Genomic DNA, 18,704 nt, shown 5'->3' with positions numbered 1-18,704 from the left:
AGCCCGTGCACACTGTGGGTCCCATCATGAGCTGGGGCACGGGGCCACAGGGGACCCAGCTCCGTCCCAACCCAGAGGAGGCCTGGGGCGGGACTCGAAGGTAGGGGTGGCCATGAGCAGGCCGGGAGGCTGCAGTGGCTGGTTTTCCTGCCCGCCTTCTCGTTGGCTGGCCCTGGAGCCACTGCCCACTCTGCCTAGGGAGCCCCGTGTGTCCCAGGCAGCATCTGTAGTTCCGGGGTGCACCTTCTCTGCTCCTGGACAGTGGAGCATCTGTGGGGCTGGAGACTGTCATGCCAGGGACCAGCAGGGACACCAAGGGTGGCCAGGGGTAGTGGCATCAGCCAGCAAGTGGGGACATCCTGGAGAGAAGGTGGAGGCAGCCTCCTCCGGGAGGCTTTGGGCCTTGTCCGTGGCTGCCTGGACACAGTGCCTGCGACGGCCGGTCCCTGTCATGGGGCCCAGCACTTGTCAGGTTCAAGTGGACAGATGCCTGCCCAGGTGGGATCTGATTCTGGTCAGATGGGGACTGAGGCTCTGGTCAGCTCTTTGTGGTCACCACAGCAGCTGGTGTTGGGAAAGACTGTTGGATGATCATCAAGACTCTGGAGAAGGAAGTAAAGGTGGGGGACAGGAAGGCAGGTGGGGAAGCGGTTTGAGGGGAACTTTTCACCCAGGTGCAGCCTGTGCAAAGGCCCTGAGGTGGCAGCGTGGGAGCAGCAGCGTGCTGTGTGCTCCCGGGTGGAGGTGTGGCCTGGCCCCTGGGCCTCACCGCCCTACCCTCCCCCTGCAGCTGCCTGTCGTGCGTCAACGGCTCCTTCCCCTGCCATTGGTGCAAGTACCGCCACGTTTGCACGCACAACGCTGCCGACTGCGCCTTTCTGGAGGGCCGTGTCAACGTGTCTGAGGTGAGGCTGGGCTGGGCTGGGCTGGGGGAGCGCTCGGGTTTCCCGGGTGCGTGTCACCCACAGGCTGGCCACCAACGCCCTGGGAGTGGTTGGACGGTCAGGGTGCTGGCCTCGTAATGCAAGGCTGTGCCCAGAGCGGGTGGGTCTAGGGGGACGTGGACACTGTGCCGCAAGGTCTGTGACAGCGGGACAGCTCCTGGCGGGTCGTGGCCAGTGGTGTTCTGTGGTCTCCTCTGTGACCCGTGGGAGGTGGCAGAGGCTTCAGAGGAGCCCCTGTGCCTGGCCTCATCTGGGCTCTGTCGACGCACACGACACGCGGAGGACACACGGGAGGACGCTGGCCTGGGCCCAGTGGCGGTGCAGCGTGAGCCCAGGCCTGGTGCCCGTGTCCTGCAGGCGGAGGAGGGAGCTGGCGGGATTAGCTGGCGGGCGCTGGTGGCCCCTGGAGCTACGGACCGCGTGGCGACTGCTGGAGTCAGGTGGTGGTTACTGGGGGGCCCGGGCTGCTCCCCCTGCACCCCGAGGCTCTCAGAAGCAGCACAGGGCAGGTCCCGGGCCTGCTGGGCATCGAGTGGCAGGCGGGGAGAGCCCCTGTGTCCAGCCGGTGGGCCCAGCGCCAGGACTCGGGGCCAGGACCTCCCTGTGCTGTCGGCACCACACACTTCGGCTGGAAAAGGGGGAGGAGAGGGCGGATGCCCCTGTGGGCGTCTCTGGGGCAGGGGGCTGTCCACGGGCCTGGGCCTCCCAGCCACCCGCACCATCGCCCTAAGGTCACGCCTGGCTTTTCTTGCTCCGACTGCCGCGCAGGGATAAGGTGGTGGCAGAAGGAACCGCGGCAGGCAGGCCGTGGGCCGAGGGGCCCTGACACGGTGCTGTGAGGTCCGGGGCGCCGTGGGGGCTTCTGGGAGTGCAGCGGGCCTAGGGGCTGGGCCAAAGTGTCCAGGGGTGGGCAGGGAGCGTGGGGCAGATCTGCAGCAGGAAGCAGGTCCTGGGGCCCCGTGGGCTGGAGAGGGGTGACCCAGAGTCACTGCTGCTCCCTCCTCAGGCAGGTGGCTCTGGTCCTGCCTGAAGCCCAGGAGGAAGCGCGGGCAGGGCGTGGTTCTGCAGGCCAGGGTCGCTCTGTCCCCTCTGGGGTCCATCCGGGCCATCTGCTCCAGAGCAGCCTCAGCAGACAGAGAAAGTGGCTCCAGAGTTGTGGCCTTGGGGTCCCGGGGGCCTTGGGGACAGTCACCGATACTAAACTCTGTGGGGATATCAAGGAAAGAGCTCCAGACCAGGTGAACAAAGATCCAACCTGAGTCATAAAAGCAGTCGCCCCCTCAGCCTGTCCCAGCCTGCAGCCAGTGCAGAGAGCCAGCAGCCCTTGAATGAAGGGAGGCCAAGCGGCCTCCAGAAAGGACCCCAGCCTCCCCAGGGAACCTGCAGCCTTTCCCCAGGGGTCTGTGGTGGGAAGGAAAGTCGTCAGGCCTTTCAGATCCCACCAGGCCTTGACTCTGAGCTGAGCCCAATCCCAGTGGTCCCGAATGTCACCGTGATTTCCTGTCAGAGCAGGGCCTGTCCTGCAGGTGCCCAGTGGGATTTTTGCTGAGATGCCACTTGGGGGGGTCCCCCAACCCCCTCCCTGTAGTTGCCCCCCGAGTTCTGGATTGTGTCATTGACAGGCACACCCTGCTGGGTGCTGGGGAGACGATGGAGAGGCAGGAGCCAGGCCTGACTGCCCCCTAGTGTGGTGGTCACCTTGGTGGCTGGGAGGACAGAGAGTGGAGGGAGGTGGCCTCAGAGTATTGGTGCGACAGCTCGGGCTGCTGTGTGCTGCCGCTGGCCGTGTCAGCCCTCGCTGTGGGTCACGGCCACACGCTCACGCCGGGGGCAGTGTTGGACTCTGGCTAGGACCTCCTGCTGGGAGACCTTGTCCTGTCTCCTGCCACCAGCCAGCGAGTGTCCTGAACAGAACGGCCTCCGGTAGTCACTTTGATTCCCTGCACAGGCCCAATCCCAGCGAGGCTGCAGCCTGAGTCTTAGGGTGCAGAGACCCTGGGCACCCCTCGGATGGCCAGAGAAGTGCAGGTGTGGACGTAGGGTCCACGGCGTGCCAGAGCCTCACACTGTGGCCTGCACCCGGCTGCCCACGCAGTGCTGGAGCCGAGGTCTGGCCAGGGGACGTCCTGCAGACTCAGCAGTCAGCTGTGCCTGTCCTTTCTGCTCGATGCGGCCCTGAGGGGCTCAGTCAGTCCCTCCCGGGACCCTGACAATCTCTGCAGAGCTGGATGGGACCCAGGGCCCCACTCGGGAGCTGTTGCGGGGCCTGGGGATTGGGGCCTGTTTTCAGCATCCCTATTTAAAGCCCGGCTGTGCCACGCGCCCGGGGGCCGGCTCCTCCTGAGGCTGCTGCCCGCCGTGCTGCAAGGAAGCCCGGCCGTTGCATCAGTTCTTGTTGCCCAAACACTGGTCCCGGGAGCCCGGCTGTTTTTCTGCTGGGCTCCGGCTATTTTTACATGCTCCCGAGGTCCCCAGCTGAGGCCTTGCTCCCCAATGCCCCACTCTTGGCTGCTTCTGCCTCTGAGGGCCTGTTCAGCTGCAGGCCAGATGGGGCCCCCTCTGTCATCCAGAACGGTGGGGTCTTGGCAACGGGGCTTGGGGGACAGGCATCCCGTGTCCAGAAGTGAACAGGCTGGCCTCGGTGTGTGGCCCCCGCCTGGCGGAGAGCAGAGTGCGGAGCTGGCCATCTCTGGGGTCCCCAGGATGCAGAGGCAGAGGATGCACGCGGTCAGCTCAGACTCCGCGCGTGGACTGCAGTCTGGGCGCAGCTCAGCTGGAGCCTTGTTGTCCCCAGGACTGCCCGCAGATCCTGCCCTCCACCCAGATCTACGTGCCGGTAGGCGTGGTAAAGCCCATCACCCTGGCCGCCCGGAACCTGCCGCAGCCACAGTCGGGCCAGCGTGGGTATGAGTGCCTTTTCCACATCCCGGGCAGCCCGGCCCGCGTCACCGCCCTGCGCTTCAACAGCTCCAGCCTGCAGTGCCAGAATTCCTCGGTGAGGCCGCTGGAGCGGGCGGAGCTGGGGTGGGGTGGACCCTGTGAGCCGGAGCCGACAGGTCACCTGCATAGCCCTGCGACCTGGTCTGTGCCACTTACAGAAGGCGGTGCACATGGTCACGCGCCCCTTGCACGCGTGAGAAGGTGCACCCGCGGGCCACCTGTGCCCCTCACGCTGCTGGGGCTGTGCAGGTGAATGGGCCATCGGTGGGGCCCGGCGGGTCCGTCTGAGCGTGCGTGGGAAGAGCCAGGTGCTTCCCCTGGCTCAGGTTGGGCCGCCGGAGCCCGCTGACTGCGCTCAGAGCCAAGCGTGGGCACGCCGGCGCCTGTCTGTGTGCACATTAGCAGATGGGCGTTGCCCGGGTGCCAAGTCAAAGCCGCATGTGGAGCTTCAGTCTGACAGGGTGATGTTTTCAAAGCTCTGTTATCGAATTTAGCGAGTTTGGTGCTGGGGGCTCTTGGGGGGCAGATGCTTTCCCAGGGGGGTGGGGTGGGGAGGGAACCATACTGGAATCAGAGATCTGGGCCCAGGTCCTCTGGCTCACCGGCCTCAGTTCCCCCGTCTGTTCAGGAAGTGTGTGGTCAGAAAAGCAGTCAGTCTCCTGGCGTGGCCCTGGGCCCTGATTGGCAGCAGGGTGACTGGGTTGGTGCATGGGGCACCGGGCGGTCAGCAAGGCCTCGGTGGACCCCAATCCCTACAGCTCTAGGGCGGGGGCTGGATGAGGTCAGAGGCCTGGCTCCCCGACTCAGAGTGGGCTGCCAGTTAGCTGTGACGACTGTCCCCCGGAGCAGCCGTTAGACATTCCTCTGCCTTCCTGTCTTGTGTCCCCATCTCTGTCACCGATTCCCCAAGGACCCTGCACCCCACCTGCCTCCCTCTGGCCCCCTCTGCCTGGCTTCGTCTCGCCTTCCCCTGGGGCTGGAGGCTGGCTGTCTGAACGTCCCCTGTCGGTGCCCATCTGCAGTCTCTCGTCCCCCCTCCTCCCTCCTCTCCCACATTTATCTTTCCTGTAGCCGCATTTAAAGGGAAGAGGGAGTATCAAGGAATTTGATAGGATCCAATTAAATTCCTGCAGATAAAATAATGATGAATTGCCAGGTCGTCCCTTGGAGACACCAGACTCCCTGCCTCCGTCCCCAGCACAGGAATGGAGTTGAGGTCATCCACTCCAGGAAGGGACGCAGCTGGAGGGCCAGGCCCAGCCCCTGGGGAGGGGGTGGTTCCACTGAGGCCAGGCCAGCCTGGGGAGGGGCTGGGGACAGAGCTGAGCCTGAATGCAGTTCGTCTGGCCAGGGAAACACCTCACACCTCAGGGCAGCCCTGGTCCACTTACCAGAGGGAGGTGCTTAGGTTCACAGGGCAGCTGTGATGTCCAGAAGGCCCACCTGGGGGTCCTGGTTTCCCAGCAGGGCTGGCTAAGGTGAGGGCTTCCTGTGGTTGAGGTGGCGTTGGGGCAGGTCCAGGGGTGCTGAGTTTGGGAGGCAGGGAGTTTACCCTGGAGGGGGCACTTCATACAGCTGCTGGAGGGGCCCCTCATATGGTGGCGGGAGAAGGAAGCTCGGCTGGCGGCTGTGGGGCCATGAAACCAGGAAGGACGGTCTCTGAGGCTGGGGCAGGGGAGCTGGGTGTGTCCGTGGAGCATCTTGCCCTTGCGGGCAAATGAGTGGCCGAAGGGGTGAGCCCCAGGCTGGACACCCCAGATCTCTCTGGGGAGGATGGGTGTCGGGCCCACCCAGTGGGGCCCCCCTGGAAACCCAGTTCCTCCCTCATGCGGGAGGTGGTGGCCTCACGCCGTACGCATCACCCGCAGTACTCCTACGAGGGCAACGACATCAGCGACCTGCCTGTGAACCTGTCTGTCGTGTGGAATGGCAACTTCGTCATCGACAACCCCCAGAACATCCAGGGTGAGCAATGAGGGCCGCCCTGGACAGGGCCGGGTGGCAGGTGGCGGGTGGCCGGTGGCTGACGCGTCTCTGCCCCGCAGCCCACCTCTACAAGTGCCCAGCCCTGCGCGAGAGCTGCGGCCTCTGCCTCAAGGCCGACCCGCGCTTCGAGTGCGGCTGGTGCGTGGCCGAGCGCCGCTGCTCCCTGCGCCACCACTGCCCAGCTGACGTGCCTGCGGCCTGGATGCACGCTCGCCACGGCAGCAGTCGCTGCGCGGACCCCAAGATCCTCAAGGTAGGCCCCACCCGGCCGGCCCCTGGCCACGCCCAACTTGTCCAGCCGGCCCCGCCCAGCTCCGCCCAGGCAGCCCCTGGCCACGCCCTATCCCGCATCCTGCCCCCATAGTGGATTCGCCCACCTACCGCACAAGTGCCACTGAGCCTGCCCTGGTGGGGTGGCTCTGGCTGCACTGGGCCCCAGCTGGGTGCTGGGGCCCCAGCCTCTACCTTCCCGCAGCTGTCCCCGGAGACGGGCCCCAGGCAAGGAGGGACGCGTCTCACCATCACGGGCGAGAACCTGGGCCTCCGGTTTGAGGACGTGCGGCTGGGCGTGCGCGTGGGCAAGGTGCTGTGCAGCCCCGTGGAGAGCGAGTACATCAGCGCCGAGCAGTGAGTGCGGCCCCGGGGGAGGTGGGCGCGGGGCGCTGCCCGGCCTGCAGCGGCTGAGGCCCGGCCTGCGCCCCGCAGGATTGTCTGTGAGATCGGGGACGCCAGCACCGTGCGGTCCCATGATGCCCTGGTGGAGGTGTGCGTGAGGGACTGCTCTCCCCACTACCGGGCCCTGTCGCCCAAACGCTTCACCTTTGTGGTAAGTCCCGCCCAGGCGGCCTCTACTCCCTGCTGGTCCAGGAGGTGGCCGAGGGGTCCGATCTGGGCACGGGGCAGGCTCTGGCCAGACCACCTGCTTGTCCTCCATGGGGTCCCCAGTCCATCCATGTTCCGCTCCTGTTCTGCAGCCTCAGGTGCTCTCCCCTCCCCTCCCCTCCCCTCCTGTGCTGATTTGGGCTCCAGAGTTCCCTGGAGCTGGGCTGCTTCTGAGCCCCCCAGGAGTGTGGAGTCTGGAGCCCAGCTCTGGGGCCTCTGGGCTTCTCCTCTACTAGGGGCACAGCTGGCAGTATGGTAGGCAGAGCAGGACCTGTCCCTGTGTGGCCCATAAGGGACTTTGCTCTGAGAAGTCCTCCTTGTTACAGACACCAACTTTCTACCGTGTGAGTCCCTCCCGTGGCCCTCTGTCAGGGGGCACCTGGATTGGCATTGAGGGGAGCCACCTGAACGCGGGCAGTGACGTCGCTGTGTCCATCGGTGGCCGGCCCTGTTCCTTCTCCTGGTACGGGGTGCAGGTGGGAGTGGGGGGCCAGGGCATGTCCCACCTCTTCTACTGGTGGTTAGGGGCCAGGGCCGTCTCTCCTCCTGGTTCACACGTCTCTGTGCCCCCTCCCGTTGCCAGGGAAACTGGGGTATGGAGAGCCTGGCTGGGGTGATCACTATGGAAACCCAGAGGCGGAGAAGGTTACCATGGAGACAGGGGCTCCCTCCAGCATGGGGAGACAAGGGAGGAGAGAGGGTAGCTGATGGGAGGGCGGGGCCTGGCCTCCCAGGGGCGGGCACAATCTGGCTGCCTCCGCCCTGGTCCTTCCCTGGAACAGGGGACTCCCTTGGGAACAAAATAAGTATTAAAAAAAAATTTTTTTTTTTTTTTTAAAGAGAGAAAACAGACATCTTAACAAAAGCCCTGAGGCTTGAAGTGGATAATTTTAGATTAGGGATGATAATGGAACGGCCCTTTAAATATTTTCCTCTGGTAATTACCCGTTATCAGACTAATCATTGATGTTTGCAGCTGAGCCAGGCTCAGAGACTGTAGGGCCTCCACGCTGTGGTGAAGCAGTCAGGGGACAGGTGTAGGTAGTACCAGCTGGCTGCCCAGGTGATCCGGTGACCCCCACGTTGGCCCAGCTCATTTCATCTGAGACCCAGGGCTCTGGGGGTCAAGCCTCATTTTTCTGATTGAGGACATACGTAAGAGGGTGTGTGATTCATCTGGGGTGGTGGCAGTATGCTGAGCTCCCAGGACCCTGAAGCCCCTGGCCAGAAAGGTCAGGACCTGTGGGCTTGGTCTCGTTGGCCTCCCTAGCAAAGCACAACCCACAGTGTCCAAGCTGGGCAGGGACCCCTGCTGTCTATGCTGCAGAAGAGACGAAGCCCTGGTGGGTACGGGTCCCTGGCCAGGGTCCCCTGAATAGGGGTAGCAGGCAGGGCCCACCTCGGCCTTTGGCAACAGAGACTGTGAGAAAAGCAGGCCTCAGGTGGAGGCCCAAGGGAGGCTATGGGACAAGTCCTGTCTGCCAGGCAGGGTCCGAGGGGGCTGGGGTGGGAGAGGCCAGGCGGGGACCGAGGGTGGGACCTCACAGGTGGCCCCTGGAGGGTATAAAGTGGCAGCCCAGCACCTTTCCCGTGAGCTCACCTTGAGCGAGGGCTCCGGATGCGTCCTGGATGCCAGCTCACTGTGCCCTGGGGCCCTCCAGGAGGAACTCCCGGGAGATCCGGTGCCTGACACCCCCCGGGCAGAGCCCGGGCAGCGCCCCCATCGTCATCAACATCAACCGTGCCCAGCTCGCCAACCCCGAGGTGAAGTACAACTACACCGAGGACCCCACCATCCTGAGGATCGACCCCGAGTGGAGCATCAACAGGTGGGAGCCACTGCCTGCAGGGAGCAGCCCCTGGTGGCAGGTCCCGCCCCCTGGTCCTGGCGGGAAGCACCCTGTGCTGGAAGGTGGCCTGCCTCTGGTTTCTGGGCAGGGCTCTGACTCTCTGGGGCTGTGTCCACCCCTCCTGTTCATCACTCGATGACCTTCCTCTTCTAGCGGTGGAACCCTCCTGACGGTCACCGGCACCAATCTGGCCACCGTTCGCGAGCCCCGCATCCGGGCCAAGTATGGAGGCGTGGAGAGGGAGAACGTGAGTCTGCAGCCCTGCCAGCTTCCCCTTACCACCCCTGGGCCTGCTCCTGCTGCTGGGTGGCCGGGTGGGCTCCTGCTCTGGGCCCCAGGCCAGCTTGCCCAGTGACCCTGGAGGAGGGGCCGTCCCTGGTCGGGGCTGTGCCTCTGGGCGTTGACTTGCAGCTCTGAGAGGCCAGCCTAGCGTCCCCTTGCCTGTGTCCCCAGAGCTGCATGGTGTACAACGACACCACCATGGTGTGCCGGGCGCCGTCTGTGGACAACCCGACGCGTAGTCCCCCGGAGCTGGGGGAGCGGCCGGACGAGCTGGGCTTCGTCATGGACAACGTGCGTGCGCTGCTGGTGCTCAACTCCACCTCCTTCGTCTACTACCCCGACCCCGTGCTGGAGCCCCTCAGCCCCACCGGCCTGCTGGAGCTGAAGCCCAGCTCCCCGCTCATCCTCAAGGTGGGGCCCGGGCCGCGCGGCAGAGGCCAAGCCGGGGCAGGAGGGTACGTGGAGAGGGGCCCCCACCTGCTCTCCGCCTCACCCCGACCCCCGCGCAGGGCCGGAACCTGCTGCCGCCGGCGCCTGGCAACTCGCGGCTCAACTACACGGTGCTCATCGGCTCCACGCCCTGCGTCCTCACCGTGTCGGAGACACAGCTGCTGTGCGAGTCGCCCAACCTCACGGGGCAGCACAAGGTCACGGTGCGTCCGCCCCGCCCGCCGGCCTGGGTCCCCTGGGCCCTGCTTGCCTTGGGCCTGTGGACGCTGCCCCATCCTGGTGACTGGGGCCCAGATGCGCCCCTGCTTGACCCCCTCCTGCTGGGCCCTGCCGCTTCCCGGGCAGGCTGGGGACCTGCCCTGGGTCCCCTATCCCCACTCCTGCCATCCCAGGCCCCCGTTGGCAGGGTGTCACCCGCAGGCAAGTGCCACGCCGCAAGTTGGGGGCCCTGAAGGGCCCTCGGCAGGGCTGGGTTCGCACGGGTGCCCGGCTGGTTCCCGAGCTACCTCCACCTCCGTGACAGGTGCGGGCGGGCGGCTTCGAGTTCTCCCCGGGGATGCTGCAGGTCTACTCGGACAGCCTACTGACGCTGCCCGCCATCGTGGGCATCGGAGGGGGCGGCGGCCTCCTGCTGCTGGTCATCGTGGCCGTGCTCATCGCCTACAAGCGCAAGTCTCGCGATGCCGACCGGACGCTCAAACGGCTGCAGCTGCAGATGGACAACCTGGAGTCGCGCGTGGCCCTGGAGTGCAAGGAAGGTCTGTGGGCGGGGCGGGGGGCCGGGTGGGTGGGGCCGGGGGTGGGCTCAGGAAGGCCTGTGGGCAGGGCGGAGGGCCCTGTGGGTGGGGCTGGAGTTTCGGGAAGGTCTGTGGGCGGGACGGAGGGCCGGGCGGGTGGGGCTGTGGGCGGGGCGGAGGGCCGGGTGGGTAGGGCTGGAAGCTCAGGATGGCCTGTGGAGGGCTGGGTGGGTGGGGCGGGGGACTGGATGGAGGACTGGGTGGGGCTGGGAGCTCAGGGAGCAGCCACCACCTCTGAGCTGGCCCGTCCTGCCGGCCAGCTCTGCCCCAAGGCCGCAGCTCCTGAGTCCTTGCCTTGCGCAGCTCCATCCCAGGGAGTGGGCAGCTGCCTGCCTGGGGCCTAGGGAGTGGGTCCGACTGACGTGACTCAGAGACTGGGACACTCAGCCTTTGTGCCTCAGTCTCCTCCTCTGTAGAGTGGGCACAGTGGACTCCTCACTGGGTGTCGGGCTTAGTGGCAGGATGGCCAGTGTGGGTCTGGGGCCCTGGGGCACGTGCTCCTGCCTACTCAGCTGGGGAGCCTTTGCTTCTCAGTGTCTGTTGTCACCCTGGGTGCACACAGCTCTGGGGCTGCCTCTGGTCCTTGAGTCAGGCAGCACTGTCCTAAGAGGGACATATGTCCGCCCAGCCCTTGGTGTGCGTGGCGGGGGCCTGCTGAGAGGGGCGTCTGTGTGCTCGGGACTCGGCTCATGGCTCCTCCCCCCCCAGTGCTGACCTATTTTGGATGTGCTTTTCTCTTCGGTGACAAAAACGGTCACCATGGACAAGCTCAGCTGGACGAGGTCAGCTACCTCGGGGCTCCCAGTCTCTGGACCAGTCCCCACAGGCTGCACCTGGTCTCATCCCGCCCCTTCCTCAGGCCTGAGCCCCCAAAGCCCCTGACCGAGTGTGGAGCCCAAGGATGGGCGGGGCGTGGCCAGAGAGGAGGTGACTTCTAGGGGGCAGGGGTCGCAGTTGTGCTGACTGGGCTGGGGTGGGCGAGCACCATGGGAACAAAGAGCTCCCGTTGGGTCCAGAGGGCCACCAGGGGCCACTACTTCTGCCCAGCATGTCACAGAGAGGTCGTACCCTCGTCCCTGGCAGAACTGGCCATGCCCTGGGTGCTGTGGGTGCAGATGGCTGACGTGGGTGGGGGCTCAGTGCCAGCACAGGGAGGTGGCACTGTGGGGGGCCCTGGGCCTACGCGGAGGCCTTGGCCTGTGTGGCAGCCACTGGGGAGCTGGGACTGGCTCCTGGGCGTGTGTGCCAGGCTCAAGGCACAGGTGACACTGCACCCGAGCTGGCCACTCGGCTGCGGCAGTGCCTCAGACAGGGACCCCGTAGGTCCTGGCCTCCTGGTGTGGCCCGTGGCTCCCCTGTGTCCCTCAGAGCCTCAGCAGACAAGCCCCCTGTTGTGAGGGAGAGCGAGGGTGCTCGATGTCACTGAGTGTGCAGAACCGGGAGCGTTTGTAGATAGTAACTAACGAAGGCTCAGAGCTGCAGGAGGCAGGGACCTGAAGCTCTGTGGGGACTCCAGCAGGACGCACCTGCCCAGGACGAGGCTGGTCGTGGAGCTGAGGGACGCCCCACGTCCTGATCCCCCGAGGCCCTCACAGAAGGGAGTGGGCCTGTGGTTGGCGGGGTTCGCCCTGCCCACCCGCCCTGTGGGAAGTTCCTAGCGGGACAGGAGGCAGATGTTCGAGGGGGTGGGAGGGAGGCAGGAGGCCAGGGTCTCCCTGGGGGCTGTCCCTGGTGGAGGCCAGCTGTCGGCAGAGGCTGGTGTGCGCGATGCCGCCCTGCGCCAGGGCGTGCGTGTGATGTGGTGGCCAGCAGCTGCTTCGGGGCAGCTGGAGATAACCAGATGCCTGGCAGCAGGACCAGGAGACGAAGGCCCAGCTCTTAATTAAACCCGCCAGACATCCCCCAGAGCCACCCGGCTCCTCTGGCTCCGGATCAGATAGTGCATCCCTCAGCGGCTGGAGGGCTGACACCTCACGGCTCTGGAATGTTCTGCGGAGCCTGCTGTGCGCCCTGCCTGCCTTTGTTCTTGGAGAGAGTTGGCGGGGAGTGGGGGGGGTGTTGAGGGGCCCCAGGTTGGCAGGTGGCAGTTCCCAGCATGGGGGGTTGGGAGCCTGGGGCAGCCTGTCGCCTGCCCCCTCCCACCCCTGCTGGTGGAGGGAACCGGCCCCCCGCCGTGCTCCACCCTTAAATGGGAGCGTCTTGGGTGCTGGAGGCCCATCCAGTCTGGCCCGAGTGTGGTGGTCGCGGGTGAGCCCAGCCATCCCAGTGAGGGACGGGACTCGGCCTGTGTTAGGACTGGGGAAACCGAGGCCAGGGAGGCGCGTCCTGGTCTTGAGCTTGAGTGACAGGCAGAGCCAGTCCCTGACAGGGAGAGCTGAGGCTGACGGGAGCGGGGCGGGCCCCTGACCCTGCGCCCGGCCACAGCCTTTGCAGAGCTGCAGACGGACATCCATGAGCTGACCAACGACCTGGACGGCGCCGGCATCCCGTTCCTGGACTACCGCACCTACGCCATGCGGGTGCTCTTCCCGGGCATCGAGGACCACCCTGTGCTCAAGGAGATGGAGGTAGGCCCGGCCGGCCGCGGAGGCCACCGTTGCCTCAGCATCCTGGGGCCCTGGAGGGCATCCGAAGGGCACCGGGCAGCCCGTGGGTTGCGGCCGGTCTGAGCCTGGCAGACACAGGCCAGGTCTGCAGGGCGCAGGGCTCAGCCACGTGCTGGGCGCTGGGAGGCAGACTCAGGGCGGGACCGCCCCGGGTAGGGGTGCGGGGCGGGGCCTGGCTGGCGGCCGTACTCGGCAGCGCCCCTGGTGGCCGGGGCCTGCTAGCGCACCGGACCTCGCTGGGGAAGCCACCCTCTGCCTGGGTTCCTGGCCTGCCTCTGTTGTTGGGCCCAGCTACTGCCCACCTGGCCTGGTCTGGCCAGGGTCACCACCCTGAGGACTGGGAGGTGCCAGCACCCAGCTGGAGGCCTTTTAGCCGCCTGGGGAGGGAGCCCGAGCTGACCAACCCAGCCCAGGGCCCTCGGAGAGCTGGCTTTGCTCTGTGGAGTCCGCAGTGCCGAGGACTTGCGGATCCCAGCAGGCAGGGGCTCAGCAAATGGCCTCCGTCCCGATCCCCGGCCTGGTGCACCCTGTCCCCGCACACCTCGAAGCTGGCAGTCCCCTTCACCTGCCTGACTCTGGCGGGAAGTCCCTCTTGAGCTGACCCTGAATGGGCCTTCTTGTCACTGGCTTGGCGCCTATAGGTCACTCACCACCTGTCATTGCTGACACTGTGGCCGTTTTGAGTCTCCTCTGGATGTCTTTGGATTCTCTTTGGGGTCTCTCCATCTGCGGTCACTGATTGTGTGGCTCGCTGTGCCTGCCTGTGTTCTACCTGGCCCTCCTCCCTTTCCACCTGGTCTGGGAGTGACACGTCACTGGCAGTCTCTGGGCATAGCCTGGTGGGAAGCCTCTTGCCCTCACAAGCCTGGTGTGGATGAGAAATAGAGCAGGAGCCCTGGAGCCAGCTGTGCCTGCACTCCACTTCAGTTCACTGCCTTCATGCCGCATGAGCCTGATCAAGCCTCTTCCCCTCTCTGAACGTCAGTGTCCTCCTCCAGGAGGTGGGGAGGATGGCTTTTTGTTGTCCAAGCAGTGAGACTATGGCACCCAGCAAACAGGGGCAGTGAGTTCAGCTGTCATAGAGCTGCTGGAGGCCAGGCCAGGGAGGTGCTGTGCAAAGGGCTCAGCCACAGAGAGGGTGCCAGGAGCCGGCCCTTTCATCCTGAGTCCCACCATCATGGGTAACACTTGTATTGTGTCTCTGCTGGCAGTGGGCATTTCATGGACAGTGGTCTAGGGCTATCCTGATAGCACGGGGTGTGGGGACAGCTTTAGGGCACGTCCCCTCTGCTGAGGAGGACAGGAGGCCTGGGAGTCAGCCCGTCGGGCTTTGGGGTCAGGCAACGTGCCTTCCGCCGTCAGGCCCGCTGCCTGTGCACACGGCACGCCCGGCGGAAGTCCTTTCCCCAGCCTCCTGTCCGCGGGGTCACTGGCCCGCTGTAGCCCCAGCAGCCTGGCGTGTCCCTGCAGGTGCAGGCCAACGTGGAGAAGTCGCTGACGCTGTTCGGGCAGCTGCTGACCAAGAAGCACTTCCTGCTGACCTTCATCCGCACGCTGGAGGCCCAGCGCAGCTTCTCCATGCGCGACCGCGGGAACGTGGCCTCGCTCATCATGACGGCCCTGCAGGGCGAGATGGAGTACGCGACTGGGGTCCTCAAGCAGCTGCTGTCCGACCTCATCGAGAAGAACCTGGAGAGCAAGAACCACCCCAAGCTGCTGCTGCGCCGGTGAGCGTCCCGCCGGGACTGCTGGTGGGGACCCGGGGCCAGCTCCACCTGGGGGCTGGGAGCTCCCTGGCGGTCCCCGGAGCCGCCCGATGCCCACCCGGCTGCGTACCTTTTGCTTTTTTTTGGTCCCAGGGATGGACCCCAGGGGTGCTTAGCCACTGAGCCACCTCCCCAGCCCTTTTTATATTTTATTTAGAGACAGGGTCTCGCTGAGTTGCTCAGGGCCTTGCTAAGTGGCTGAGGCTGGCCTCCAACTCGAGATCCTCCTGCCTCAGCCTCCCCAGCCGCTGGCAGGCTTGCGCCACCGTGTCTGGCGTGTGGGCACCTTTTGAGGCCTGACCTTCAGCTCTGTAGAAAGGGGGGTGGACATGGTCAGTGGGGCCAGTGGGGAGCTTGTGCCAGCTGGACGGGAGGAACGGTGCCACCCTGCCTGTGTTCTGCTGTTCTGCAACCCCCAGGACTGAGTCAGTGGCCGAGAAGATGCTGACCAACTGGTTCACCTTCCTCTTGTACAAGTTCCTCAAGGTAGGCGGGCGGACGGGGCGTGTGAGAGTGTCCGAGGGCCAGCAGTGCAAAGGGTGTCAGGCGACTAGTGGAGGGAAGGACAGAGCGAGCAGAGGCCCAGAGGGAGGTGCTGGACACCGGGCAGTCGCAGGGTCTCCCCGGGACTGCGCCTTGGCCCCTGGCTCACCCCAAAGCCCGCAGAGGTCCTGGGGGCACCCAGCTCCCATGTGAGTGGCTGAGCTCAGGTCTGGACACGGGTCCACCTCTCTGCACCACGTCCAGCACCATGGCGGGAGGTGGGTACCTGGGCACGGGCCTCGGGTTCGTCACGCCGGGGGAGGGGCCGAGGGCTCCCGCCTGCTGCCCATCGTGGGCGGGTGGCCGTCCTGGGCGTCCTCTGCCTCTCCCACCCGGCTCCCCTGGTCCGGCAGTTGGGCGCCGCCACCCTTGCCAGGCTGTGCGCAGAGGGTGCGCCCGGGGCTTCATCCGGGTCGGTTGCGCTGTGGCCTGCGTTCTGACTCCGGGCGTCTGGCTGACACACTGGCTTCCTGTGCTCAGTCTGGACACGGGGCAGCGGCGGGGGCCCCAGGTTGAGTGTGGCGTGTGCCTGGTTGGTGCCTTGCCTGGTCCCCGTGACCCCTGCTCCATGCCCTTTGGACGAGAGTGACCAGTGGTGTAGCCTAGCGGTCAAGGGTGAGGCCCAGTACTGACCGCTGACTCTGGAGGTGGCATCCAGGCCTGTGCTGCCCCTCTGCTGTCCCCTGGCTCGGGGACAATCTGCAGCATGTCTGCGCACAGAGCCAAGTCCCTGGACGGGCGTCCCCCCTGCAGGGAGGAGGGACAGTGGAGGAGAGAGGGGGTGCGGGCGCAGGGCGTGACCGGGGAGGCGACACCGAGGAGCTCGGGTGCCGGAGGTGGAGGCGGGCAGCCCTGGGCAGGGTCACAGGCGCCCAGCCTTCTCGGGGTCGGTGCCCAGTCCCCGGGGCGCTCCTCGTGCGGAGCTGGTCGCTGGTCACACACAGTTGTGCATTTCCTGTGGGAAAAAAACGCCTCTGGACGACACGGTGACACGCAGCAGCCGCGTGCTCGTTAGGCAGCCGCGGAAGCCCCGGGGCAGCGCAGGCAGGCGCAGGGCTAGCAGCTGGGTTCCAGCTGTGCCTGGGCTGGGTGGCCCCGAGCTCCCGATTCTCCACGCCCAGAGGAATGGGATGCGGCTCAGCAAATCCTGTCCCGGATCCTGAGTCGGGCGCGATCCCGTGCGGAGCCTGTCCGGCCTGGGGAAGCCTGGCGGAGCGTGGCCCCCGCGGGGCTGTCCCGGCAGAGGGGCCGGTGGCACCGCGCAGCGGGGCTCCAAGGGACAGGTCGCCATCGCGGGTGCCGAGGGGCGTGTGGGGTGGTGGAGGGAGGCTGATGTTGGCCCCGGAGCAGCAGCAAGGGCCGCGGGAGGAGGAAGGCAGGGTGGGGCAAAGGGCTGGGCAGAACGCAGGGTCCCGGGGTCCCAGGGTAGGTGTGGGGCAGGGCAGGGAGCGTGCCGTCTCCTCTGGTCCCCCCGCTGTTCTCTCTGTTTTTTTCTTTTCTTTTTTTGGTACTGGGGATTGAACCTGGGGTGCTGAACCCCTGAGCCACCTCCCCAGCCCTTTTCTATTTTATTTAGAGACAGGGTCTCACTGAGTTGCTCAGGACCTTGCTAAGTGGCTGAGGCTGGCCTCCAACTTTCGAACCTCCTGCCTCAGCCTCCTGAGCAAATGAAAGTTGTGTGCCACCTCATCTGGCATGTGTTCACCAACTTAACCATCTTAAAATGTACAGTTCGGTGGTATTAAACACATTCACCATCCATCCACAGAACTCTTCATTTTGTAAAACTCAAACTTCGTCCCCATTTAATACTAACTTATCCCTGCTCCCCGTTGCCTCAGTCCCTGGCAGTTACCACTCTACCTTCTGCCTATGAATTTGACCGCCCTAGGGACCTCACGTAAGTGGATCATGCAGTGTTTTGTCTGTCTGACCTATTTCAACTTAGCATAATGTGCAGGCAGCCTGAAGAGAGAAGCAAAATGTGGTCTATCTGGAAGTCCTCTTATCTACTGTTTTACTTTATGTAGTTTCTGTCACCTGTGGTCAAATGCAGTCTGAAGATAATAAATGAAATAAGCAGTTCATAAGTTTTAAATAGCCTACCATGTGAGAAGCCCAATGGAATTTCATTTGTCCTTCCTAGAATGTGAATTGTGAGTTGGTCCAGTGTTTCCACTCTGTATATGCTACTTGCCCGTTAGTTACTTAGTAGCCATCTTGGTTATCAGATCGACCATTGCAGTATAGCAGTACTTACGTCCAAGTGACCTCATTTTACTTAATCATGGCCCCATGGTGCAGGAGTAAGCTATGGTAGCATATGACAAAGAGAAACTGTAAAGTGCTTCCTTTAAGCAAAAATTCTCAAGATGGAAGGAAGGAATCTGTATGCCGAGGTTGCAAAGATCTGTGGTGAGAGCGGATCTTCTATCTATGAAATTGCGAAGAATAAAGAACTGTGCTCTAGCCTTGCTGTCTCACCTCAGACCGCTGAAGTTACAGCTACTGTGCACAATCAGGGCTTGGTTAAGATGGAAAAGCCTACGAGATGATTTAGGCAAGGGATCCCCTGAGTCAAGCAACACCCACCCAGCCTTTTACTGCAAGTAATGAATGGCTCCGTTTATTCAAGGAACTCAAATTATGTAGAGAAAACATAGTATATATAGAGTTGGTATTGTCCAAGGTTTCAGACAACCCTGGGGGCTGGGGACATACCCCGGCAGATAAAGGGAGACCGTACAGTGGAATATTAAAAGGAAGGCAATTGATTTTTTAAAATTTTATTTATTTGCTTACTTTGGTACTAGGGATTAAACCCAGGGGCATTCTACCACTGAACCCTCTTTATAATTTTATTTAGAGACAGGGTCTTGCTAAGTTGCTTAGGGCCTTGCTGAGTTGCTGAGGCTGGCCTCCAGCTTGTGATCCTCCTGCCTTAGCCTCCTGAGTCACTGGGATGACAGGTGTGCGCCACCGTGCCTAGCAGCAGTACCATATAGTTCACTCTGCGCCTTGCCTCCTGCTTCCCCTTCCTTGGGGTAAGTGTTAGGTCTACCTGTGCTGGTAAGGATGCAGGTGTTGGTCTGGTTCCTTTGAATGGCTGCATAATATTCCACAGCCTGGTGGTATATCATTGATTTCATTTGCACTGCCAGTGGGCAGGAGAATGTGGATTTTTCCCACCGTAACCAGTACCACAGCCAGTTTTCTGGTATGGCTTTGCTTACCGCGTCAGTGTTGCAGTGGTTTTCTGGAGGACTGAGTGCAGGTGGTCAGGTGCGCTCTTTTTAAATTCTAATACATGCTACCATGACCTGCAAAAAAGGATGCCCCTGTTCCTTGTCTGAGAGTCTTCCCCAGGCCTGGGATGACACGCTTCATCTGCCTTTTTCACCTTTGATCATTTGATAAGAACATATCCATAGCTTATTATCTCAATTGGAACTTCTTTGACAAGTCCTACATCTTTTTTTTTTTTCTCTTTCTTTTTTTGGTACCAGGGATTGAACCCAGGGGCACTTAACCACTGAGCCACATCCCCAGCCCTTTTTATGTTTATTTAGAGACAGGGTCTCGCTGAGTCACTTATGGCTTTGCTTAGGTGCCGAGGCTGGCCTCCAATTTTCAATCCTCCTGCTTCAGCCTCCCGAGT

At 63.5% G+C, this 18,704-nt stretch overlaps 1 protein-coding gene across 4 annotated transcripts in view; it reads left to right on the top strand.

The window, feature by feature from the left end:
• Plxna1 (plexin A1) overlaps window positions 1-18,704 on the top strand; it is a 50,701-nt gene that overhangs the window by 22,661 nt on the left and 9,336 nt on the right. For all 4 annotated transcript variants that reach the window (XM_047534749.1, XM_047534751.1, XM_047534748.1 and 1 more), the window contains exons 9-23: window positions 791-905; window positions 3,739-3,939; window positions 5,753-5,849; window positions 5,930-6,123; window positions 6,346-6,497; window positions 6,576-6,696; window positions 7,079-7,215; window positions 8,414-8,581; window positions 8,756-8,849; window positions 9,056-9,295; window positions 9,394-9,537; window positions 9,858-10,092; window positions 12,556-12,698; window positions 14,208-14,464; window positions 14,923-14,989. In XM_047534749.1, the coding sequence (XP_047390705.1) occupies window positions 791-905; window positions 3,739-3,939; window positions 5,753-5,849; window positions 5,930-6,123; window positions 6,346-6,497; window positions 6,576-6,696; window positions 7,079-7,215; window positions 8,414-8,581; window positions 8,756-8,849; window positions 9,056-9,295; window positions 9,394-9,537; window positions 9,858-10,092; window positions 12,556-12,698; window positions 14,208-14,464; window positions 14,923-14,989 (2,365 nt within the window). The remainder of the gene's footprint in view (window positions 1-790; window positions 906-3,738; window positions 3,940-5,752; window positions 5,850-5,929; window positions 6,124-6,345; window positions 6,498-6,575; window positions 6,697-7,078; window positions 7,216-8,413; window positions 8,582-8,755; window positions 8,850-9,055; window positions 9,296-9,393; window positions 9,538-9,857; window positions 10,093-12,555; window positions 12,699-14,207; window positions 14,465-14,922; window positions 14,990-18,704) is intronic.

Source organism: Sciurus carolinensis, chromosome 19 (assembly GCF_902686445.1).
Source record: "Sciurus carolinensis chromosome 19, mSciCar1.2, whole genome shotgun sequence".
In the NCBI taxonomy this organism is placed as follows: Eukaryota; Metazoa; Chordata; class Mammalia; order Rodentia; family Sciuridae; genus Sciurus; species Sciurus carolinensis.
This window is presented reverse-complemented; position numbering and strand designations above follow the sequence as displayed.